At 41.8% G+C, this 26,902-nt stretch overlaps 1 protein-coding gene across 2 annotated transcripts in view; it reads right to left on the minus strand.

Moving 5' to 3' along the window:
• The window catches only part of GLIPR1 (GLI pathogenesis related 1), a 44,744-nt gene that overhangs the window by 6,071 nt on the left and 11,771 nt on the right, over positions 1–26,902 (minus strand). For both annotated transcript variants that reach the window (XM_061204208.1, XM_061204207.1), the window contains exons 2-4: positions 16,885–17,158; positions 15,838–16,083; positions 7,059–7,171 (exon numbers count right to left, since the gene is read on the minus strand). In XM_061204208.1, the coding sequence (XP_061060191.1) occupies positions 7,059–7,171; positions 15,838–16,083; positions 16,885–17,058 (533 nt within the window). In that variant the 5' untranslated portion in view covers positions 17,059–17,158. The remainder of the gene's footprint in view (positions 1–7,058; positions 7,172–15,837; positions 16,084–16,884; positions 17,159–26,902) is intronic.

Raw genomic sequence — 26,902 nt, forward strand, 5'->3', positions numbered from 1 at the left:
TGAAGTAAGAAAGAGAAAGACAAATACCATATACTATCACTTGTATTTGGAATCTAAAATATGACACAAACAAACTTACCTACAAAACAGAAACAGACTCATAGAGAACAGACTTGTGGTTGCCAAGAACCGGTGGGGACGTCAGGGAGGGATGGAGTGGGAGTCTGGGATTAGCAGATGTAAACTATTACATACGTGTATAGCTGAATCACTTTGCTGTACACCAGAAACTAATACAACACTGTAAATCAACTACACTTCAATAAAATAAATTAAAAACACAGACAAAGGGACCTAAAGTATTCTGCCCAATAAAGAAGTAGGAAGTTTTAGTTTCCCCTGGTTGCCTGTCAGGGCCTCAGTTGTCTTATCTGCAAAGCAGGGGTAATAGTAGAACTTACAGACTTTTCATGAAGGTTAAATAAGTTTAATATATGCGAAGCACTTAAAACTGTGCTTAGTACATAGTAAACTTTATACAAACGTTATGGCATTGTTTTTAATTACTGTAATCATGTTTAAAACTTCAATGCCATGGAAAATGCTCATATGTAATTTTAAGTAAAAAATAGAAAACGTGTATTTCCATTATCTCAGTTTTCTGAGTATGTGTATGATGCATAAGCACACATATATAAGTTTAAAGGAAGTTGGGGGAGAATGTCATGTGTCTTCCCATTTTCCAAAGGGAGAAAAATGATGTCTGTTTCAAAAACAAAACTGTCAAAAGTAAATGAAATAAGTTATATAAATTGAGAAATTCAATTCAGAGTGGGTTTTTGTTCTGGTTTGAAAAGTTTTTAATAAGTTAATAAATATAATGGAATATTAATCTTCCCATCTTGTGGTGTTATTACAATATCCAATTAATCTATGTCCCTGAAAACATTTTAGTCCTCCTACTCTTAAAAATGTGTTTGTGTGTGTGTGTTTATGTAGTGTTTATAAAGGTGTACACAGAGGGAGGGGCAAGATGGTGGAAGAGTAAGACGCGGAGATCACCTTCCTTCCCACAGATACAGTAGAAATACATCTACACGTGGAACTGCTCCTACAGAACAGCCACTGAACGCTGGCAGAAGACGTTCGACCTCCCAAAAGCTTTATTTTATTTTATCCTCTTTCTTTCTTTCTTTCTATTTTTTTCTCCCTTTTATTCTGAGCCGTGTGGATGAAAGGCTCTTGGTGCTCCAGCCAGGCATCAGGGCTGTGCCTCTGAGGTGGGAGAGCCAACTTCAGGACACTGGTCCACAAGAGACCTCCCAGCTCCACGTAATACCAAACGGCAAAAATCTCTCAGAGATCTCCATCTCAACATCAAGACCCAGCTTCACTCAACGACCAGCAAGCTATATTGCTGGACACCCTATGCCAAACAACTAGCAAGACAGGAACATAGCCCCATCCATTAACAGAGGGGCTGCCTAAAATCATAATAAGGCCACAGACACCCCAAAACACACCACCAGACGTGGACGAGCCCACCAGAAAGACAAGATCCAGCCTCATCCACCAGAACACAGGCACTAGTTCCCTCCACCAGGAAACCTACACAACCCACTGAACCAACCTTAGCCACTGGGGACAGATACCAAAAACAACGGGAACTACGAACCTGCAGCCTGTGAAAAGGAGACCCCAAACACAGTAAGATAAGCAAAATGAGAAGACAGAAAAACACACAGCAGATGAAGGAGCAGGGTCAAAACACACCAGACCTAACAAATGAAGAGGAAATAGGTAGTCTACCTGAAAAAGAATTCAGAATAATGATAGTAAGGATGATCCAAAATCTTGGAAATAGAATAGACAAAATGCAAGAAACATTTAACAAGGACGTAGAAGAACTAAAGAGGAACCAAGCAATGATGAAAAGCACAATAAATGAAATTAAAAATACTCTAGATGGTATCAATAGCAGAATAACTGAGGCAGAAGAACGGGTAAGTGACCTGGAAGATAAAATGGTGGAAATAACTACTGCAGAGCAGGATAAAGAAAAAAGAATGAAAAGAACTGAGGACAGTCTCAGAGACCTCTGGGACAGCATTAAACGCACCAACATTCGAATTATAGGGGTCCCAGAAGAAGAAGAGAAAAAGAAAGGGACTGAGAAAATATTTGAAGAGATTATAGTTGAAAACTTCACTAATATGGGAAAGGAAATAGTTAATCAAGTCCTGGAAGCACAGAGAGTCCCATACAGGATAAATCCAAGGAGAAACACACCAAGACACATATTAATCAAACTATCAAAAATTAAAATATAAAGAAAGCATGTTAAAAGCAGCAAGGGAAAAACAACAAATAACACACAAGGGCATCCCCATAAGGTTAACAGCTGATCTTTCAGCAGAAACTCTGCAAGCCAGAAGGGAGTGGCAGGATATACTTAAAGTGATGAAGGAGAAAAACCTACAACCAAGATTACTCTACCCAGCAAGGATCTCATTCAGATTTGATGGAGAAATTAAAACCTTCACAGACAAGCAAAAGCTGAGAGAGTTCAGCACCACCAAACCAGCTTTACAACAAATGCTAAAGGAACTTCTCTAGGCAGGAAACACAAGAGAAGGCAAACACCTACAATAACAAACCCAAAACATTTAAGAAAATGGGAATAGGAACATACGTATCGATAATTACCTTAAATGTAAATGGATTAAATGCTCCCACCAAAAGACACAGACTGGCTGAATGGATACAAAAACAAGACCCATATATATGCTGTCTACAAGAGACCCACTTCAGACCTAGAGACACATACAGACTGAAAGTGAGGGGATGGAAAAAGATATTCCATGCAAATGGAAATCAAAAGAAAGCTGGAGTAGCAATTCTCATATCAGACAAAATAGACTTTAAAATAAAGACTATTACAAGAGACAAAGAAGGACACTATATAATGATCAAGGGATCGATCCAAAAGGAAGGTATAACAATTGTAAATATTTATGCACCCAACATAGGAGCACCTCAATACATAAGGCAAATACTAACAGCCATAAAAGGGGAAATCGACAGTAACACAATCATAGTAGGGGACTTTAACACCCCACTTTCACCAATGGACAGATCATCCAAAATGAAAATAAATAAGGAAACACAAGCTTTAAATGATACATTAAACAAGATGGACTTAATTGATATTTATAGGACATTCCACCCCAAAACAACAGAATACACATTTTTCTCAAGTGCTCATGGAACATTCTCCAGGATAGATCATATCTTGGGTCACAAATCAAGCCTTGGTAAATGTAAAAAAATTGAAATCGTATCAAGTATCTTTTCCGACCACAACGCTATGAGACTAGATATCAATTACAGGAAAAGATCTGTAAAAAATACAAACACATGGAGGCTACACAATACACTACTTAATAACGAAGTGATCACTGAAGAAATCAAAGGGGAAATCAAAAAATACCTAGAAACAAATGACAATGGAGACACGACGACCCAAAACCTATGGGATGCAGCAAAAGCAGTTCTAAGAGGGAAGTTTATAGCAATACAAGCCTACATCAAGAAACAGGAAACATCTCGAATAAACAACCTAACCTTGCACCTAAAGCAATTAGAGAAAGAAGAACAAAAAAACCCCAAAGCTAGCAGAAGGAAAGAAATCATAAAGATCAGATCAGAAATAAATGAAAAAGAAATGAAGGAAACAATAGCAAAAATCAATGAAACTAAAAGCTGGTTCTTTGAGAAGATAAACAAAATTGATAAACCATTAGCCAGACTCATCAAGAGAAAAAGGGAGAAGACTCAAATCAATAGAATTAGAAATGAAAACGGAGAAGTAACCACTGACACTGCAGAAATACAAACGATCATGAGAGATTACTACAAGCAACTCTATGCCAATAAAATGGACAACCTGGAAGAAATGGACAGATTCTTAGAAATGCACAACCTGCTGAGACTGAACCAGGAAGAAATAGAAAATATGAACAGACCAATCACAAGCACTGAAATTGAAACTGTGATTAAAAATCTTCCAACACACAAAAGCCCAGGACCAGATGGCTTCACAGGCGAATTCTATCAAACATTTAGAGAAGAGCTAACACCTATCCTTCTCAAACTCTTCCAAAATATTGCAGAGGGAGCAACACTCCCAACTCATTCTACGAGGCCACCATCACCCTGATACCAAAACCAGACAAAGATGTCACAAAGAAAGAAAACTACAGGCCAAAATCACTGATGAACATAGATGCAAAAATCCTCAACAAAATACTAGGAAACAGAATCCAACAGCACATTAAAAAGATTATACACCATGATCAAGTGGGGTTTATTCCAGGAATGCAAGGATTCTTCAATATATGCAAATCAATCAATGTGATACATCATATTAACAAATTGAAGGAGAAAAACCATATGATCATCTCAATAGATGCAGAGAAAGCTTTCGACAAAATTCAACACCCATTTATGATAAAAGCCATGCAGAAAGTAGGCATAGAGGGAACTTTCCTCAACGTAATAAAGGCCATATATGACAAACCCACAGCCAACATTGTCCTCAATGGTGAAAAACTGAAACCATTTCCACTAAGATCAGGAACAAGACAAGGTTGCCCACTCTCACCACTATTATTCAACATAGTTTTGGAAGTGTTAGCCACAGCAATCAGAGAAGAAAAACAAATAAAAGGAATTCAAATCGGAAAAGAAGAAGTAAAGCTGTCACTGTTTGCAGATGACATGATACTATACATAGAGAATCCTAAAGATGCTACTAGAAAACTACTAGAGCTAATCAATGAATTTGGTAAAGTAGCAGGATACAAAATTAATGCACAGAAATCTCTTGCATTCCTATATACTAATGATGAAAAATCTGAAAGTGAAATTAAGAAAACACTCCCGTTTACCATTGCAACAAAAAGAATAAAATATCTAGGAATAAACCTACCTAAGGAGACAAAAGACCTGTATGCAGAAAATTATAGGACACTGATGAAAGGAATTAAAGATGATACAAATAGATGGAGAGATATACCATGTTCTTGGATTGGAAGAATCAACATTGTGAAAATGACTCTGCTACCCAAAGCAATCTACAGATTCAATGCAATCCCTATCAAACTACCACTGGCATTTTTCACAGAACTAGAACAAAAAATTTCACAATTTGTATGGAAACACAAAAGACCCCGAATAGCCAAAGCAATCTTGAGAACGGAAAATGGAGCTGGAGGAATCAGGCTCCCTGACTTCAGACTATTCTACAAAGCTACAGTAATCAAGACAGTTTGGTACTGGCACCAAAACAGAAATATAGATCAATGGAACAGGATAGAAAGCCCAGAGATAAGCCCACGCACATATGGTCACCTTATCTTTGATAAAGGAGGCAAGCATATACAGTGGAGAAAAGACAGCCTCTTCAATAAGTGGTGCTGGGAAAATTGGACAAGTACATGTAAAAGTATGAAATTAGAACACTCCCTGACACCATACACAAAAGTAAACTCAAAATGGATTAAAGACCTAAGTGTAAGGCCAGACACTATCAAACTCTTAGAGGAAAACACAGGCAGAACACTCTATGACATAAATCACAGCAAGACCCTTTTTGACCCACCTCCTAGAGAAATGGAAATAAAAACAAAAATAAACAAATGGGACCTAATGAAACTTAAAAGCTTTTGCACAACAAAGGAAACCATAAACAAGACCAAAAGACAACCCTCAGAATGGGAGAAAATATTTGCAAATGAAGCAACTGACAAAGGATTAATCTCCAAGATTTACAAGCAGCTCATGCAGCTCAATAACAAAAAAACAAAAAACCCAATCCAAAAATGGGCAGAAGACCTAAATAGACATTTCTCCAAAGAAGATATACAGATTGCCAACAGACACATGAAAGAATGCTCAACATCATTAATCATTAGAGAAATGCAAATCAAAACTACAATGAGGTATCATCTCACACCAGTCAGAATGGCCATCATCAAAAAATCTACAAACAATAAATGCTGGAGAGGGTGTGGAGAAAAGGGAACCCTCTTGCACTGTTGGTGGGAATGTAAATTGATACAGCCACTATGGAGAACAGTATGGAGGTTCCTTAAAAAACTAAAAATAGAACTACCATACGACCCAGCAATCCCACTACTGGGCATATACCCTGAGAAAACCATAATTCAGAAAGAGTCATGTACCAAAATATTCATTGCAGCTCTGTTTACAATAGCCAGGACATGGAAGCAACCTAGGTGTCCATCATCGGATGAATGGATAAAGAAGATGTGGCACATATATACAATGGAATATTACTCAGCCATAAAAAGAAATGAAATGGAGGTATTTGTAATGAGGTGGATGGAGTTAGAGTCTGTCATACAGAGTGAAGTAAGTCAGAAAGAGAAAAAGAAATACAGTATGCTAACACATATATATGGAATCTAAGGGGAAAAAAAAAAAGGTCATGAAGAACCTAGTGGCAAGATGGGAATAAAGACACAGACCTACTAGAGAATGGACTTGAGGATATGGGGAGGGGGAGGGGTGAGATGTGACAGGGTGAGAGAGTGGCATGGACATATATACACTACCAAATGTAAAATAGATAGCTAGTGGGAAGCAGCCGCATAGCACAGGGAGATCAGCTCAGTGCTTTGTGACCACCTAGAGGGGTGGGATAGGGAGGGCAGGAGGGAGGGAGATGCAAGAGGGAAGAGATATGGGAACATATGTATATGTATAACTGATTCACTTTGTTATAAAGCAGAAAGTAACACACCATTGTAAAGCAATTATACTTCAATAAAGATGTTTAAAAAATAAAAAATAAAAAAAATAAATAAAAAATAAAGGTGTACACACAGACACACAAACACAAACCCACATACAAAGAAAAACGTATCAGAATGTAAATGGAGTAGATCTCTGGGCAGAGGAATTAAGGGTAATGTTAATTTTCTCTTTTACACTTTCTTTATTACCCAGATTTATTTTCTATAATGAAGATAAATACTTCTAAAATAGTTTTTCTTTTTTTTTTTTCCCAGGAAGAGGTTAATTTGGGCACTTACCCTGGTCCATAGTTGCATATAAAATGTGCTCCATTGCGAAGAGTTTCAAAGCCAGAAACTCGAGGACAAAACTGTACTGCACAGCCAACTTTGTAACTATCTGCCCAAACAATCTGAAAGAAAATACGGATTGTTAAGAAGAGAGAGATACTAAAATGAACACTTGAGTATGATTAGGCTTTCGTAAACACAGTGAGGCATATTAACTCTACTTAGGTAAAGCAGTTACCACCAGGGAAGTTTTAGGTAGTCAGAATTTGGTTGGAAATTGTGTGTGTGTGTACAAGGTGTGTGTGTACAAGGTGTGTGTGTGTGAAATAAACACAAATAATAACTAATTTTGACAGCTAGTGCAATGAAGAAATAAAACAGGCTAACAGGATAGAGAGTGACTGCTGGGGAGGAAGAGGGCTGCTTTCACTTGGGTGTGCAGGGAAGGCGTCTCGAGTGTGGAGGCGGCATTTGAGGTGAGGCCTGAATGATGAAGAGGCAGCGCTCAAAACGTGCAGGAGACCAACTGATGGAGGAAGAGCATCCGTGCAGAGGGAGCCCTTGGGGCAAAGGCCCTGGCGTGGAGTCTGCTTGCGTGCAAGAGTGGCAGAAAGAAGGCAAGCAGAGGGGCTTCCCTAGTGGCACAGTGGTTAAGGATCCGCCTGCCAATGCAGAGCACCCGGGATCGAGCCCTGGTCCGGGAAGATCCCACATGCTGCGGAGCAACTAAGCCCGTGTGACACAACTACTGACCCTGCGCACTAGAGCCCGCAAGCCACAACTACGGAGCCCGCGTGCCACAACTACTGAAGCCCGCACACCTAGAGCTCCTGAGCCACAACTACTGAAGCCCGCGCGCCTAGAGCCCGTGCTCCGCAACAAGAGAAGCCACCGCAATGAGAAGCCCGCGCGCCACAACGAAGAGCAGCCCACGCTCGCCGCAACTAGAGAAAGCCCACGCGCAGCAACGAAGACCCAACACGGCCAAAAATAAATAAATAAATAAATAAAGGCAAGAGGAGCTGGGATCCAGGAGTGGGGGAGAATCACAGGCAATGAGGTCAGAGACAGAGCAGCTCATGGAGAATCTTGTAGTGGAGGGATCGAGAGTCCCTTTTTCAGGTCTTAGGAAGGTCACTTTGGTTGTTAAACTAGATGGACTGAGAAGAACAAGGGTGAAAAGAGGGAGGGAATTCGGGAGACTGCTTCACTGGTACTGGAAAGAGCAGATGGTGACTCTCACTTCGGTGATGGTAGTGGGGTTCCCTAGAATTGACCAGGTTCATGGTTCAGCTTAGGGGTAAAGCTGAAAGAATTTGCTTTTGGTTTGAGGGTGGGGTAAGAGGGAAAGAGAAAAATCAAGTTAATGTTTGGGTCTGAACAACATTTGCTGAGACGGGGAAAATGAGGGAAGGAGGAAGTGGGTGGGAACACAGACAAGGGGTTCTGTTCAGTTCCTGCTACTCTTGAGATGCCCATCAGACGACCATCTGCAGGTCAGAGGACAGAGCATGGCTCGAGACACAAACCTGGAAGACGTGGGAATGGATTAGATCATGTAGGCAAAGATAATAGATAAACAACTAAATGAGAGCATGGGATAAAGAAAAAAAGAAAAACAGCCAGCAAAACATTGAAAAGGAGTGGCTGGTGGCATAGGAGGGAAGCCAGGAACAGGACCAGCTTCTGGGAGAGGGATGTGCTGTCCCCCTGGACCCCATGATCAGAAGGGCCCCATACTTGGTTTAATTCAGTGCTGTCACGCATTTTAGCACTTTCAGTGGCACTTTTCCCATGATTTTTGAACAAGGGGATCCACGTTTTCATTTTGCATTAGGCCACACAGATTACACGGCTCATCCTAACTGAGTCTGTTGGCTGTAATAGAAGGCTGAAGAAAAAAGTATTTAAAGTATTTAAAAAATCTAGTATGTGGATTTAAGCCAGCAATTAAATGCACTCCTTTTTACAGTGATACGAAATTGAATTTTAAATTATTTTTAGCAACTTTGTGACTAGTTGTACCAAATACAGGGAGATGGAAAGGTGAATGAGCTGGAGCCAGTGGGTGCCTTCACAAAATGTAGAGAGAAGCAGTCAAGAAACCATTATGCTAGGGTTTTGAGCTCTGTGAAGGGGAAGCAGAGGGTGCTCAGGGAGTTTACAGCAGGGATCCTGCTCTGAGTTAGTGAGGCCGATGCTGAAAGTGAGCTGGTCTGGGAGCCCAGAGAAGATTCCCAGCAGGGGGCACACCTGTGTGAACCAACCCCGAGGTGGGAAAGACTCACAGAACTGAGACAAGGCCGGTGTGTCTGCTGAAAAAGGTCAAATTTACCCCAAAAAAAAAAGAAAGAAAAAAAATAATCAATTAAGAAGAGCTCTCTGGGGAGAGTGTAGAGTAGGGGAAGAGGATTAGGATGGAGGCAGCTCCTCCAAGGCCTGTGGATGGAGTAGGAGGTGGGGGAAGAGCTAGGGAGGGGTGGGCAGTGTCAGGGGGGCTGGGACACTTTGCATTCTGTCCTCCTCCTTGTGTGACAACTGGGGAGGAGCTGGGGAGGCAGGTACTGGTCTCCCACAGAGGATCAGTGCTCTCCTTTGGTGAAGGACGGCCCTCCCTGGTTGAGGTGGGGTGTCTCCCTTCCCATCTCACACCCTAGAATCCCCTGCAGGGAACTCCAGGTAACCAAGTAAATCAGGCCTCTATCTCCCCGAGAGCACCTAGTTTTATGGCCATTCATTCTCAGGTTTGATGCTTGTACTTTAATTTCCCAATCATTTTTGTATTTATTTTTAAATTTCTTCATTTCTATTCACTGCATCTCAAAGTGACTTCCTCTGGGGTGCTTTGTTTAAAATGCAGATTTCTGGGCCCATCTCAGTCCTACTGCATAAGGGTCACTGGAATTGTCCTTGAAATCTGTATTTTTTAAAAATTGAGATATAACTGACTACAAAATTATATTAGTTGCAGGTGTACAATGTAATCAATGATCCAGTATTTGTATATATTACAAAATGGTCACCACAATATCTAGTTAACACCTATCACTACACATGATTATGTGAACTTTTAAGATATACTCTTAGCAATTTTCAAATACATAATACTGTATTGTTGACTATAGTCACCATGCTGTACATTACATCCCCAGGACTTATTTGTCTTATAACTGGAAGTTTGTACCTTTTAACCACGTTCACCCATTTCACTCATCCCCCACCTCTGGCAACCACCAATCTGTTTTCTAAGAGTTCGTTTTATTTTTTAAGATTCCACACATAAATGAGATCATATGGTATTTGTCTCTCTCTGTCTGACTTACTTCACTTAGCATAATACCTGTAGATCTATCCATGCTAATGACAGGATTTCCTTAAGGAAAAGGTAGTATATTTATATACACACACATACACACAGGTATATACACACACATACACACAGGTACACACACACACATATTGGAACATTATTCAGCCAAAAAGTTTCTCTAGTTTAACAAGTTCCTCAGGTGATTCTTATGCGTGCTAACTGGCCATGTTGGGAGTACGATCGCCTGAGTCAATCATTTTATATTTTGATCCTTTGGTCTTTGAGCACTTTCCTCCAGTGTTGTATCTCAAGTCTCAAGTATTCTTAATCTTTGGGTTCCTCCACACACACTTAATGCTTTATGCTATTTCTTTTATTCTACTTTCTTTTACATTTCTGATCTTTTTTCCAAGACAGTGCAAATGTTAGTTACCATTCATCTTGTGTTTTAGTTGGGCTCTCTTTAAATCAGGTTGTAATTAACATAGAGGCCATCCTTTTTAGGTTATGAATTTTGACAAAAGCATGTAGTTGTGCAGCCGCCACCATATTCAATATCTAGAACATTTCCCCAAAAGCTCCCTTGTGCCCCTTTGTGGTCAGCTCCCACCCCCAGCCCCTGGCAATCACTAATCTATTTCCTGTCCTTGTGGTTTTGCTTTTTCCAGAATGTTATATAAATGGAATCAGTTTAAATGTAGCTTTTTCAGTCTGGCTTCTTTCACTAAGCATAAGCATTTGAGATTCACTCATGTTGTTGAATTCATTACTAGTCACTCTCCTTTTCATTGCCGAGTAATATTTATTGCATGGATGTATCAGTTTATTTATCCATTCAAGTTGGCCTCTTTTTAATAGCTTCATGGGCATTCAGGTTCTGGGTTCAACTCTGTGGGCTCTGGGGTTACAAAGACCAAGTTTATATTCCAGCTCAGCCACCCACTGTGTGACCTTGGCCTCAGCTTCCTCGTCTATTAAATGAGGGTAACACCACCTACTCCACAGGCTTATTTTGACATTTTAAATGGGCTAATAAGAAAGAGATTAGAACAGCTTATGGAACATAGCAAGCTCTCAGCAGATGTTCATGTTTTATTCTCTTATGACTAATATTCTTCTGCTTTAAAACTTCTGAAACTTTTTTTTAATCAGGCAGATTCCTGTTGCATGTTTTCATTTTTTAATATGGTAAACAAAAATAATTGAAAAATATTAAGAGCTACTCATTGAGAATTTTCCTAGTGGCTGGGTAGTGTTCAGCATGTTACATGCAACATGTTTAACCTCATAACAAATCAATAAATATATACTGCCCCAATTTTTCCTAGATGAGGGGTGGAACCTAATGCTACTTGACCACAAAGTGCTGTGAGGACAGTCCACGCCCTAAGGAAGATGCTTCCAGAGTGCTTTCCTTTTTAGCAGAATCAGGAACCTATACCTAACAAAAACATTGCATCTGGGGAACCCAGCCCAGTGGGGGCTGGCATGTCTCTTCCTTCTAGCTAACAACCCCTTTACACCATCTTCCCCTTTCAATTCTCAGTATGAGTCCATCTGACTCATTATCAGTAATATGCAACATGTACAAAATCAGCCAGACAAACAGTGAAACATCGCACACTTCCGTTGGTTCTGGGAGGGTGTAAAAATAAAAATTTCAATGGGTGGGGATAAAAAGAAATGAGGACAATAGTGCCATCTAGTGGGCATTCTTAGCACTATCAAACCTGAGCTGCTGCCCACCCAGCTATTTTTTAAATATTTCGTTAGTTATTTGGCTGTACCGGGTCTCAGTTGTGGCACACGGGATCTTTTAGTCACGGCACGTGGGATCTAGTTCCCTGAGCAGGTTAATTTCCAGCATGAATTTAAAATGGTCCCCTGCATTGGGAGCGTGGAGTCTTAGCCACTGGACCACCAGAGGGGTCCGCCGCCCAGCTATTTAAGTCAAACTATTCCCAAACTTTACAAAGATGAACTGTCGGCAACAAAATATCTAACCTAAATAATCTTCCATATTAATACACCAGAATTCTTCCACAATTTAAATCTCTAGTGAAGACAGAACTAAAGTGTTGAATTAACATGTCAAGAAATATCACACTTTCATGAAGTAATAATGCATCTGGGGACTTCCCTGGTGGTGCAGTGGTTAAGAATCCGTCTGCCAATGCAGGGGACATGGGTTCCATTTCTGGCCTGGGAAGATCCCACATGCCGCGGAGCAACTAAGCCCGTGAGCCACACCTAGAGCCTGCGCGCCACAACTACTGAAGCCTGTGCGCCACAACTACTAAGCCCACGCACCCCGACTACTGAAGCCTGTGCGCTCTAGGGCCCACGTGCCGCAACTACAGCGCCCGGGTGCTGCAACTACTGAAGCTCGCGCACCTAGAGGCCTTGCTCCGCAACAAGAGAAGCCACCGCAATAAGAAGCCCGCGCACCGCAATGAAGAGTAGCCCTCCCTCGCCGCAACTAAAGAAAGCCCGCGCACAGCAACGAAGACCCAACGCAGCCAAAAAATAAATAAATAATGCATCTGAATCTATTGTCTTTACTCTGTACAACCACTGCTCACTGGCCAAAATCTGAAAATAGCTTGCTTTTTATTAACAATTAAGATGAGGGTAAGTGGGAAGTTATAAATACCCACTTGAGGTAATTTCCAGCATGAATTTAAAATGGCAACTGAGTAATCTTGGACCTCCCAGCAAGATTTCTTGCAAGGATAAAAACAGGAAGTCTTCAACCAAGCTGTCAGAGCCTTCTTCCAATTGATGGAAAAACAGCTCATGGAAGAAATCTAAACTTTGTTCAATGACTACTAAATACTAGTACTTTACTAGATAAGCAACGTATCTTATATCTGAATCCCAACTCTTCCTCTTACTAGCTAAATGACACTGGAATAACAACATCTTGACCCCTCTGAGACTGTTTATTCATCTATGGATAATAGCATCTCTTAGAGGTGTGTGGTGAGAGTTGAATGAGATCTTAAATGTAGAGAGCTAAGTACCACATTCACTTAAAAAGTAGTTGCTGGTGCTGCATCTTCCCAGACCCAGGGGGGCCCTGGACATCCTCTCCATCATTTGAGTTGGGGGTAGACTGTAGTGGTCTCTTAAAGAGAACAGGTTAGGATCACTCACTTTGGGCTCTGCTACCTGTCTGAAAGGAACTGGATTTTAGGAAATGTTTTCTTATGTCCCAAATATTAGCCCTCTTTTTTTTTCTCCTAGATGCAAGAGGAAGATTTACAAGTAAGCTCTGTTAATTTGCGGAGGGCCATCTCTGAGATCTCAGGCCTCTATGACATATAATGAAGTTTCCTCCTCTTGTTTTGACTTCCTGGAATGATGGACATGAAGTGTCTTTTAACTTGCAGGGTTTAGGAGATTGTTGTCAATTTAACAGTTTTTGGATCACTGTGTATTTGGTGGGTTAAGCTGCTTGCCATTCTTCTGAAATGCCAAGTTCATTTGTACACATTGTACATCTTCTACACCCTGTTAATTTTGCCTGGAGTTCTTTTTACATTCCTTTTCATTTGACAAACTCTCACTCAGTTTAAGAACCAACTTATATGTCTCCTGCTGTATGAACAAGTCCTGTGTCTCCATACCTCCCTTTGGCCAGGTCAGTTGCTCTGTCCCCATTGCTCCCATGGCACCTTGTCAGTTTCTCCGAGCTGCACTAGCTATACGCTATAATACATCCACTTACACACGTCTCTTCCAAATAAAAGTCACCTCCTAAGGGTCAGGGGCCATTCCCAGCTGCGTCCCTCATTCCCTGCCCCACAAGCCATTTCTCCTCCCTCTCACTTCTCTGCGATTGTACTCCCCAGTAAAATCTTAGCACATAAGCTATGATCTCAGGCTCTGTTTTTTCAGGAGTCTGGACTAAAACGCATGACCTGTACCTTACAAAGTGCCTAGAATAGGGGAGGAGCTTAAACACCGACTGAGTGAGAGTCAGCACCTTCAGACTGACAATTACTTCTGGAGATTCACACGCAGTGCATGATGGCACCAGATACCATTTGTAGGCACTCTGGATTTAGCTTTCTTGCCCTTTAGGATTTGTGGGAATCCAATGAAATTTATTTTCTGGTTAAGTTTATTTGTTAATATAAACCAAAATTGATGGTTTATTGGGCAAGTCTAGGGGAGACCTTACTTATATTTCCAAGAAAGGGACCGAGAGGCTACTGATGATCTGATAGCTCCTCCTTGATTACAATAACCTTAAGGTGAAAATTTCACTGAAATCAACCCTTTCCCTCTCATTATAACAATTTCCTATAACTGTGCCAAACGTGTTTCACCTATAACACCACCAGTGAGGTCAGAATCTTTATAAGGCTGAGCTATATTGAGAGTTTTTCTACCAACATTTTGCTCTTTAAAAACACCTAATATTCCAAGTTAACTGGCTTGTTAGAAATGCTTTTGCCCTCAGACATCATTTCAACAATTTTTTTCTACATTAAAACCGGTCAAACATAGGTTCACTACCTTTAGTTACTGGTTTGACAAGGACTGCCAGGAAATAAAATAAATAAAATGGGGCCAATGTAGGGAGGCAGTATATTAAGAAGACTATGGAAGACTTTTCCTAGGGATTTGTTTCCACCATGTTGCAAATGTGAGTTAGAGTTAGGAAGCCAAAACCAACTTGAATTAAAAAAAAAAAAAAAAAGAAAAAATCTCATCGAGAAGCTCTGAATGTGGCTATTGAGACTAATACTGTAGATGTGGGTGCAGGGTAGCTACAGGATTATTTGTACAAATTTATATGTTGACCTCTCCACTGGGTCTGGGACTTTTTTTTTTTTTCCTCTTTATGTGGCACATCATAGATTCTTAGTCCATGTTTGAAAGGCTAAGAGGATATGGAAGCATCAACTATTATTACCACAATTTTTTTTTTCTTTTGGCCACACTGCACAGCATGCGGATCTTCCCCGACCAGGGATCGAACCCATGCCCCCCTGCAGTGGAAGCGCGGAGTCTTAACTACTGGACCACCAGGGAAGTCCCCTTCAATTCTTATTGATGCTTCTGTCTGAGAGGCTTATTTCTCCCAGTTTTATAGTCCCAGAACAACTGACTCAAATTTCCTAGAGAACTCATACCTGGAATAAATCCATTCACTCATAAGGTCCTTTGATTGCTCACAAGTGGAACAAAATACCATGGGAAGACAGGTGTGATCAAAATTATTCAAAGGCTGTGCAGATTGGTGGGCCTCACATTTTACCTATGTCCAGGTAACTACACTCTTCAAGCACTATCTCCTCTGGTATTGGAGTCTGTCCCATTTATTTATTTTTAAAGTAAGCCTGTAACCCCTACTCTCTCATATTTACAGGGACACTAGCTTACTCTATATTTTTCTTAACACCAGATTCCAGCTTTCTCCTCACCCTTGAAATGATGGCTTCAAGAGAATATAAGGCAGATACTTACCTGAGTATAATGGCCACAGACCTTGTCACATTTCTGAGTCTTGAAGTCATAGTATTGAATTTCGTTGTACCAGTCTGTGACGGCTGAAGACACAGAAAAGAGGGACAGAGACCCAGTCCAGAGGTTTTCTCCCAGCGAAGTGAAATTTGGGTGCAGCTTGTTGGGTGGCTTCAGCTGTGTGTTGTGTGCAAACTGACAGTTTCTTGCCCATGCTTTTGCAATTTGGGCTAGTGCTGGGTCCCAAGTCTGCAGAAATAAATATGAAACACTAGGAGGGTCAAGAATGGAACTTGTTACCCAACGCTGTAACCGCAGTGAGCAAAGTGGGAATTTGCATGGGAGGTGACGTGCAATGTCCAGAATGGAGAAGGACCACAAACATGTAGGTCCTCCATATGAGAAGGATCATATTATGGTCTTCAAGTTTTGACTAGGGTTAGTGGGAGACATGATAATCTAGTTTCGAGGAATTTAGAATCAAAGTGAGTGACACAGAACAACATTTCACTGAAGGTCTATTATGTTGCCAAATAACATATGCTGGTTTCACATATTTCCTGTAATTTCATACCTACAGTAGCCCCTATCGTAAGAAGCTCAGAAACGTTAAAAACCAGGCCAAAGCCACAGACCTAGGATTCAAACCCAAGCCTGACTGAATCAGAATCCTAGCCTTTCCCCCAGACGCCCTGCAGCCTTCCTGAGAAAGTCAGTACTCTGCCGGCGACAAAAAAAGTCAACTTAGAGACAAAAAACGAAACCAAAAAAACCTCATAAAAATTAACAGGCAAAAAAGAGACATAAATTGCACCTGAGGACATGTGCAAAGGATGTGTCCAAAAAGAGAAGTAAAACATACTTGCTTTATAACAAGAATTGAGTAGGCAGAGCGAAGCTGGGTTCGTTTTGATCGCAGGTGGTGAATTTAAAGCACACCTTCATCACCGCGAGAGCACTGGTCAGGATTACCAAGGATTCACCACCAAAATCAATCCACATTAGTTGTTTTTGACTGACTTCTGCCACAAGCACTCATGTTTTTCTTACCATGTACAGCATATCACTGGCTTTTGGAGTCACTTCTGATCGGAACTTGTTGTGCATTCGAACACAGTCTTTGATGAAATCTTCATTTTTGATATCTGGCAAAGTATTTGCTGGAGAGGAAGAACTGGAGACCACAGAGAGCATGCAGGCTGTCACAGCAAGTGTGACTCGCATGCTCAGACTGTCTGGCGTGGAGCCCCGGAGGCTGGAATCCAGAGGCACTGCAGGTCCCGAGGGTGGGTGAGCCAGTTTTACAAAGCACAGTCGACTTCAGCTTTGAGAAAACGGAAAGCAGAACATGAGTTCATCACAAGTGTGAAGAAAAGGGTTTCTCCATATATGGTTTGCAGCTCGTTTTGTGCCCTTAACCCTGTCTTTTCGGTGGTTCTCAGTGACACAGCACCTATTACAACATGGATTTTTACGAGGCTACATCAGACTTTCTTTTGAGTTGGGGGATGTTTCCAAAGGAAGTTCTGGAATCTCCAGAAATAATAGTCCCAATTTTTACTGAGGTTCTGGTGGTTAAACAAAAACATCTCTTATTTCAATAAAGGTCTTACCAAATACTTTTTAAAAACATTTTTTTTGGAGTCCCATCAGCACACCGTGGTTAGAATATCTGGTTAACATCATCGCTCGACCTAGAATTCATTCACAATGCTGAATGTGATGGGGTTGAGTCGATTTTGTCCATTCCCCTCCCCCAAATGAAAAAAACAGTTACGTAAACTTCTGGAGGCAGCTGGCTACTGCTGCCAGTGGATTCCTAATTTTGCAGCCTTTGCTAAACCTCTGTGTGTGCTCTTCTCCTAGATCACAACACAGAGCCTATTTCCTGGCCCTTCAGAGGCATTAATCTCCTTTGAAGCTTTAATATTAGCTTTGTCCACACTCCAAATTCTTGGCTTACCTAATTTTGACAAACCTGTTCATCTATACTGCCATGAAAATAACGGGACTGCTGCAGGCATTCTAGGACAATCTTCTGCTTCTCAAGATACGTCCCTGTAGCGTGTTTCTTATGACAGTTAGCGCCTGTGGCATTAGGTGTGCCCCATGCTTCTCTGCAGTGGCTGCAGCTGCTGCCTTGATTGACAAAGCCAGTGTGCATGTTAGGCTCCCCTATTCATCTCTATGTTCCCCAGGCGGTGTCAGCTATTCTACAAGTTCAAAGGATACAGCAACTCTCTACACGGTGACAGGCCACTTATGAGCTGACTTTCTCATCATCTTACATCGTTGTAACCCTTTGAATCCAGCTACTTTACTACCCCTCCCTGATGGAGAGCCCCGCTGTATCACACATGATTGCCTTGCAGCCGTAGAAATGGTCTCAAAGCCACGAGAGGCTCTCTCAGACACCCCTTTAGGTAACCCAGACTGACTTCTATTTTGTGATGGCGCCTGTCAACGAAATTTCTTGGGAAACATAACTGGTTACGCTGCAGTTTCCCCTCGTGGGACTCCTGATGCTCGTTCTGATGCCACAGTAAAATCAGCCCAAGCTGCTGAGCTCATAGTTCTTACTAGAGCTTGTACCTTAGCAGAAGGGAAAACTGCCGCTATTTACACAGATTCCAGATGTGCTTTTGGAGTCTGCCTTGCTGTTGGCACAATTTGCAGATCCCGTGGCCTCTTAACTTCTGCAGGTAATCTTATTGCTAATGACCATATAGCAGCTGCCTTATTACAAGATATTCACCTCCCTTCTAAAACTGCTGTTGTTCAGCCCATACCAAGGAAATGCTATATCTTTAGGAAATGATCAGGCTGACAGAGTTGCTAAAATCCAGCTCAAAATGGACACCCTTATTCCTTCTCTACCGAATTTTTAAACTTGCCTTTATTCTTGACTGATTTTATCAACTGTTAAGCAAATGCCCCGCAGTCTGAAAAAGGCAAATGGGTGCAAAAGGGTGCTAAACAATTACCAGGTGGATACATCAGGTCAAATGGACTTCCTATAGCCCCCTTTCCTTTAACCTTTTGGCTTATATCCCATCAAGTGGGATATATGTGCAGATGGGGGAGAATTAAGGGACTACAAGACAATTGGTTTTGCCCTGGCATCCATAAAATTTCTGACCAAAGTATTTCCCTGTGCACTACTTGTAAATCTCCCCAAATTTCTGGGAAATACCTGGGATACCCCAAGAAATCCTCCAAGGCCCACATTCCCCTTTGTGGCACTCCAAATGAATTTTATAGATTTCCCCACAACTTTAGGCTATTCTCACTGTTCGGCTGTTGTCTACATGTTTCGTGGATGGACTGAATCCTATTGGACTAGACGTGCCTCAACCACAACAGTGGTAAAGACATTAATAACTGAGGTTATTCCTCACTTTGCCATTCCTTTATGGATTGAATCAGATCAAGGAACTCATTTTACAACATAAAGCACTTGCTTGCAAAAACTCTGGGGTACTCATTACAATTTCAGACCCCATATCATTCTCAATCCTCAGGGAAAGTGGAACGTAAAAATCTAGACATAAAAAAACTTTAGGAAAGATCTGTCAAGAAACTGGACTTAAACGGCCAGAAGCTTTGCCCTTGGCCCTTATGAAGATCCAGAATACTCCAAATAGGAGAGATGGACTGACCCCTTTCGAAATGGTCTTTGGATACCCAATGTCCATTGGTATTTCTAAACCTTCCGTTCCTGGGTTAAGTGAAGATTATGGGAACTTAAGTGAACAACCTGATGATATGACTAGCTAGATACAACAACAAATGTACTTGAAGCAGGTAAAAGGGGCTTGGCTTCCACCAACTGATAAGCCTCGCCATCGTTTTGACCAGGAGACCAAGTGTACATCAAGGTCTTTAGAAGAAAACATGTGCTGTCACCTCCCTGGGAAGGACCTTATGAGGTACTGCCAACCACCTACACTGTCGTCAAAAGGAAAATCCTCCTGGATCCATGCAAGCCATGCCAACATAGGCCCAGAACATCCCTCTCAAGACAAGTGGGAGACAGATCCCCCAGGTGACTTTTAAAGATTTGCAGGGCCAATTCCCAGGCCCCAGAAGCAGCCAGCATCATGAAGTAGACAGCTTTTCCCAAGATCACAGATCAAGAAGCCTCACTTTCACCTATCTCCCTTTCCCCACTTTTAAGACTCCCTATACACACACATTAAAAAGAAAAAACAGGGCTTCCCTGGTGGCGCAGTGGTTGAGAATCTGCCTGCCAATGCAGGGGACACGGGTTCGAGCCCTGGTCTGGGAAGATCCCACATGCCGCGGGGCAACTGGGCCCGTGAGCCACAACTACTGAGCCTGCGTGTCTGGAGCCTGTGCTCTGCAACAAGAGAGGCCGCGATAGTGAGAGGCCCGCGCACCGCGATGAAGAGTGGCCCCCGCTTGCCGCAGCTAGAGAAAGCCCTCGCACAGAAAACGAAGACCCAACACAGCCATAAATAAATTAATTAATTTAAAAAAAAAGAAAAAAAAACACTTTTTCTTATTAACAAATCCATTCTCTGCATTTATTAATCATTTATTAGAAGGCTAGCTGGAGAGTGCTTGTCTCTTTCTATCTTATTTCTCCTCTAAGCCTCCACTCTGGGCTCGTTTTCAACCTGTGTTTTATTCTTACTAACCCTCCCTTACCCCCTTATGCTAATTTACCAAACCCTGGCCACGCTAACTCAGCCTGACTGTTGATTATGTCAACATCTGGATAGTGCAAAAGAGCCTGAACTAGTCTTGGTTCCTGCTGATGTGAACGTGGTGGGCTAAGTACGTAAGATGGATGAGCGGCAGGGTATGATATCCATGACGAGAAAATCATCACTCTGCATCTTGTTTTAGTGAGTTATTTGGGCCCCAGAAAAAAATCTGTAGAAGCCCAAAGACTGCCCCTTACCCAGATAAATAGGTGAAAAATTTTCCCTTTGCATTAAAAGCAAACATGACACTGGACCTTTCTTGGGTGACATACCAGGACAATATTGCAAATCAAATTCTGTGGTTTGGGCTTCCCTGGTGGCGCAGTGGTTAAGAATCCGCCTGCCAATGCAGGCCACACGGGTTCGAGCCCTGGTCCAGGAAGATCCCACATGCCGCGGGGCAACTAAGCCCGTGCGCCACAACTACTGAGCCTGCGCTCTAGAGCCCGCGAGCCACAGCTACTGAGCCCGTGAGCCACAACTACTGAAGCCCGTGCGCCTAGAGCCCGTGCTCCACAACAAGAGAAGCCACCGCAATGAGAAGCCCGCGCACCGCAACGAAGAGTAGCCACCCGGCTCGCCGCAACTAGAGAAAGCCCGCGCGCAACAACAAAGACCCAATCAATGCAGCCAAAAATAAATAAATAAATAAATTAAAAAAAAAAAAATTCTGTGGTTTGATTCCACAGGTGACATCTTTAAACCTCTCAAGGAAATTGCAAATGACTCTAGCACCACCATTTTGGGAACAAATGTCTGCCAAATCACCACATGTTCTGGATGTCTCAGAAGTCACCCTTGTACAATTTAGGATATTGCAGCTGCCCCAAACCACAAACTATATACGGGTGGATCAAAAATCTGGACTTACTTTGGTTAGGTGACAGAAATAAGCTTTACAGCTGCCAAAACCAGACAACAGATCTCCTATATCAGCTATTTTGCAATCTGTTTCACTCTCACATGTTGACAGGAGCGCATGGAGAATGGAGGCGTTTGGACACTACAGCACCACTGGCAAGAGTCATGGAATACCCCAGACCCTGGGAATTACAGCTTCCATTCTAACCTTGTCTGTAAACCACTCTAGTCTTTTTATTTTATGTGACAAGCAAATGTATAAAGGGTTCCTGACTAAATGGTCAGGACCATGTGGATTTGGATACCAGTCTCCTTCTGTCACCAAATACTCCACCCTAAGTGCCAGCCAAATTACAAACATGAGTTCCTTTGTTCGTAAAGTTGTGCCACATAAACATGCTTGCCGAGAAATCACAGGGAATCTGCTGCGTATCACAATCCCAATGTCTTTTCAGCACTGAGGGTCTTATTCCCAAGCTTTAAAGATTATGAATTGGAAAAAGCAATCTCTCTGCAGTAATGGAAGAAGAGTTCAATACTGCTATGCAAACCCTGAAAATACTCCAATCAGAAGTTAATAGCTTAGGGCTTCCCTGGTGGCGCAGTGGTTGAGAGTCTCCCTGCCGGTGCAGGCGACACGGGTTCAGGCCCTGGTCTGGGAGGATCCCACGTTCCGCGGAGCGGCTGGGCCCGTGAGTCACAGCTACTGAGCCTGCGCGTCTGGAGCCCGTGCTCCGCAGCAAGAGAGGCCGCGACGGTGAGAGGCCCGCGCACCGCGATGAGGAGTGGCCCCCGCTCGCCGCAACTGGAGAAAGCCCTCATACAGAAACGAAGACCCAACACAGCCAAAAATAAATAAATAAATAGATAGATAGATTAAAACACACACACACACAAAAACCAAACTGCTTGAAGACGGGAAAGGAAATTAAAAAAAAAAAAAAAGAAGTTAATAGCTTAGCCTCTGTGGTGCTCCAAAATCATCATGCCCCAAATACACTGACTGCCCAGCAAGGAGGAGAGTTTGTGCAGTCGTTGGTGAAAAGTGTTGCTTTCTGTGAATCACAGGGCAAGTAATATCTAACTTACATCTACTAAAAGAGAAGATTAACATTTTTCATCAGCTAAAGGAAGCTCACACATATCATTGGACTTAGTCCCAGGATTGGGGAATTGGTTTACCAGGGCATGGGGGAAATGTTCTCCAATTTGTTCCTTCCTGTTTGTGTATCTTCATTCTAATATATGTTCTCTTCTCCCTTTGCAGATCTCTTACTAATTTATTACTTACTTGTATCTCCACTGTCACCAGGTCAGCTTTTTATACATGAAATTAAGGAGGTTTCAGAGGAGGGAACTGATGGGGCTCAGGGCAGGCCGCCCCAAAGTGCAGATTATCATCAAACTGAAAACAAGCAAGGCACAAAAGACTCAGGAAGAACATCTGACTGTCCCCCTAACTGCCTAAAAGAATTTAAGATAGAAGGCCCGCTCCAAGAAGGGGCTATCACCATAGATAACTAGAGTATAATATAAACTAGGTGTGGTAGACAGGAAAGAACCAGGCAAGGCCTGTTTGATCAAAGTCTTCTTTGAGTCCCACTATCTCTAGATGTCCCAGCAAACACTTGTTTACCAAGCATTAACTCTTTTCATCTTCTTGTGGATTATCTTACTTCCCCTAGAAGTCCCAGACCTCTACCTCCTTCTCCTTGGTCCAGAAGGACATATATACCTCATCTTGCCTTACTATCTTTGTAATTTCTCATGCTTATGTGAATTCCCCATATGTACATATTAAACTTGATTTTCTCCTCTTAATCTGCTTTTTGCCATTTTAATTATATGACCAGCCAAAAAGAATCAAGAGGGGAAGGGGGTAACTTTCCCCTCCCCACAGATGCATGTGTGTAATATATGTGTGTGGAGGGGGGTAACGGAGCGTGCCCATGAGAAAGAGGGGGCAAAGAGAGAGAACAGTACAAAGAATACTGGTCTCAATTTCAGATTTCAGTTTAAGCCCTGTTCCTAACTAGCTGTAAAACCTCAGATGAATTATCAAACTCTCTAATCCTCAGCTGAATCCTCTCTAATCCTTTACTGAATGAGACTAAGAGGACCTTTTCTGTTATACCTTCTTAATCAGAGAGGGTTTGGGAGGATCAAATGAACTAGCTAACATATTAATTCAACACAACTAAATTCCTGCTCTGTGTATTCAAGTTAGTAATACAAGATAAAAACATAGTCACTGCCTTCAAGAAGCTGACAGTGGTAAGAGCTGTGAGCTGGTGGTGACAAAGACAGGGAGAGTTGAAGACCAGGGTAGAGGAGAACAAGGGCTAAGGACTCACAGGTGAGGATGCTTAACCCATTCTGGGAAAAGTAGAGATGGCTTCCTACATATAGCAGTGAGGTCTTCACTGAGCTGGATTGGTGTTGATCAAATGAAAAAGGGATGGAGAGATGAAAGAAATTTGGGGGATAGGAACTGGATTTCTAGTTGTGAAGTTGGAAACATGATGTCATGGCAAGAATAGAGAAAGAGCCAGTTCACATCGTCTCTCTCTATAAAGATGACTTCAAGTATTGCTTACGTCTGGTAGGAAACATGGTACCTGGTCTCATGGAATTTAGAATCCAAATGGTGCTTTTATGCCAATCAGGAAGAGCTATAAGACTCAGATTAAGGAGGACTTCTGGATTCTGCCAGTGATTTGGATTTTATCACAAAGCTGCTGGGAAGTTATAAGAGAGATTTTACTATAGGGCTATAGGTGGGGTGTAATCTGGTTTTAGAAAACACCAGTGTTTTAGAAAATCAAGAGATATGGAGAATGGAATGGGGTGGGGGAGGTATTAATATCTAATGGCAACTCTTAAAAAGTAAAGAAACATTACAGAAACCTAAGGTGGAATTATTGTTGCCACACACATGCACAAAAAATCACCTCACAAGGTACTCATATATTATAATTTCAATTATGTCCAGGCTGCCTAATTTATACCAGCATTCCTTTCCATTATATTGACCTAGGGGAAGCATCTTGTGTGGGGCTCAGAGGCAAGCTTTTGATCAAGGGAGTGACAATCAACAGTTAGACCTTCCTCCAGCTTGAGTTGGTAACCAGGCCTGAAGCCTGCTTTCCATCTTGTTGTGGGTCTCTGAACTAGACTGCCTGGGTTTTGAACACAAGAACAAGAGAGGTGAGAACTTGCAAGCAAGGAAATTCAGTGATGTTTTGTGGTTGCTTGAGCAAACCACATTGTACATGTACAACTCCCAAGAATAAGCAATATTATCTTGGTAATGAAATAAACTAATTACTTTTCTCTAATTTCCAAAAATAAGCAAAATGGAGTCTGCTATTACTGAGACCATTTTTTACATGATTCTGCAGAGCAACTTAGCTCCTCAAAGCTACAACCCTCAAACTTCTTAATTCATACTACATTCCCACAACAAAAGCCCAAAGAAGTCATTTGCTCAGAACAACAGGAACTTTTACCTATTTCAACAGGCTCACAACTTTGCCAAGTCTTTCCTTTTCTTACCTTGGGTCTTCACCATAATCTCCTTGAAAAGTATGTGTGTGTTAAGAAAGATTTGTTTTCAGGGTTTATCTCTGAATAGTGGCACTTTTTTATTCCTTTCTCTGTCGTTTACTTTTTTTTTTTTTTTTTTACAGTAAGCATATACTATCTTTTATAATTAGAAAATAAACTGAAATTTTTATTTCAGAGAACCATGGGATCTGTATAATTGTTAAACAAAGAAACCACAGGCCCAAAATGGAGTCACTTATGTTGAGCTCACGAAGACTTAATACCTAACCTAATTGCAGTTAGAACCTCCCCCAGAAATGTAGTCTTAATTGCTCAGTCTGGAATTTTCTGGTCAGTGCCAATGAGGTCATCTGCCACATAGCCCCTTTTCCATCAGCCAAAAGATGATGAGCTTTCCATTTTGTACAGCTCCTCTGAGCTTTTCTCTGTTAGATGGGTTGCTGCCCAATTCATGAATTCTTGGATAAAGCCAGTTAGACCTTCACATTTACTCAGTTGAATTTTTGTTACTTAACAGATTTGGTGGCAGTGACAGTGGGATCCAAAGTTATCTTCTGATGGCATTTAGGGACAAAGAGAAACACAAGTGTGGTACCCCATACAACCTTTGAGTTCACTGTCTTTCCTGTTATTTTCGAGGGCCATTGGTAAGTTCCTTTTGGTTTTAAGCTCCACTCTCTTTGTATGGAGCTCCCCATCTAACTGGCTTTCTGCAATTCCCTATTTGGTTGGAAACTCTGACCTTGGTTTTATCTCCCAATCCCCAGATTCCATGGTGGTTACTGGCCAGAGTTGACTGGGTCCAACTTAAAAACCAAACTGAGTCTGAGGTTGGACTGGGTCCCACTTGAACTGGACTAAGTCCAGCAAAGTCTAGTTGATAATGGGAGAAACTTGAGAGTCACAAAAAGCTGCAAAAATGGTTGCGCATGCATTGAGCATTTAAGAACTGTTACAGCTCTCACCACTTAACCTGAAAACTCCTGTGTTAGGGTAAGTTGGTTACAGAATGGGTTAGATTGACACTAGGTCACCCGCCAACCTCTAGAAAATTTCTGTGTGAGAAGGTGCACTGTGAAACATCACACAATTTCCAACTCAGCAGCACATCACTTTTTAGATGTTAGTTTGACACCGAGAGACCCAAAAGCTTAACTAACTAAATAAATCAAAAATGCATTCCTTAAAATCCAAAGAGCTAAGTGTACTACCTTACAGCACACCCACCTATTTTATAGGTAAGAACTATTTGTTGTGGAAGCTCCAAGAATTTGGCTTGGTAACCATGAGGTTGGGGGTCAAACAGTTTTGGGGCTGGACAGAGATGTGGGTTACTCTCCATTTTCAGCCCAGGTCCTACCAAATTGCTGCCAGCTCTTGGGGAGTTACAACCTAGATTACAATGGCCATGACAGAACATTCAGACTAGACAAGATCATTTAAAAAGTGCACTTGGGGCTTCCCTGGTGGCGCAGTGGTTGAGAATCTGCCTGCTAATGCAGGGGACGCGGGTTCGAGCCCTGGTCTGGGAAGATCCCACATGCCGCGGAGCAACTGGGCCCGTGAGCCACAACTACTGAGCCTGCGCGTCTGGAACCTGTGCTCCGCAACAAGAGAGGCCGCGATAACGAGAGGCCCGCGCACCACAATGAAGAGTGGCCCCCGCTTGCCGCAACTAGAGAAAGCCCTCGCACAGAAATGAAGACCCAACACAGCCAAAAATAAATAAATAAATAAATAAATAAAATTAAAAAAAAAAAGTGCACTTGAAAGTAAGGGTTCTCAAATTAAGCAAGCAGAATGGGATACCTATTTTAATTAGTACACAAAGGAATTCAAAAGGCTTCAAAATTCCAAAATAGCTTCATGGGGGAAAAATAAAAAAAGATTGTTGCAGAAGACAAATGATT

This window comes from Eubalaena glacialis, chromosome 11, assembly GCF_028564815.1.
Source record: "Eubalaena glacialis isolate mEubGla1 chromosome 11, mEubGla1.1.hap2.+ XY, whole genome shotgun sequence".
Classification (NCBI taxonomy): Eukaryota; Metazoa; Chordata; class Mammalia; order Artiodactyla; family Balaenidae; genus Eubalaena; species Eubalaena glacialis.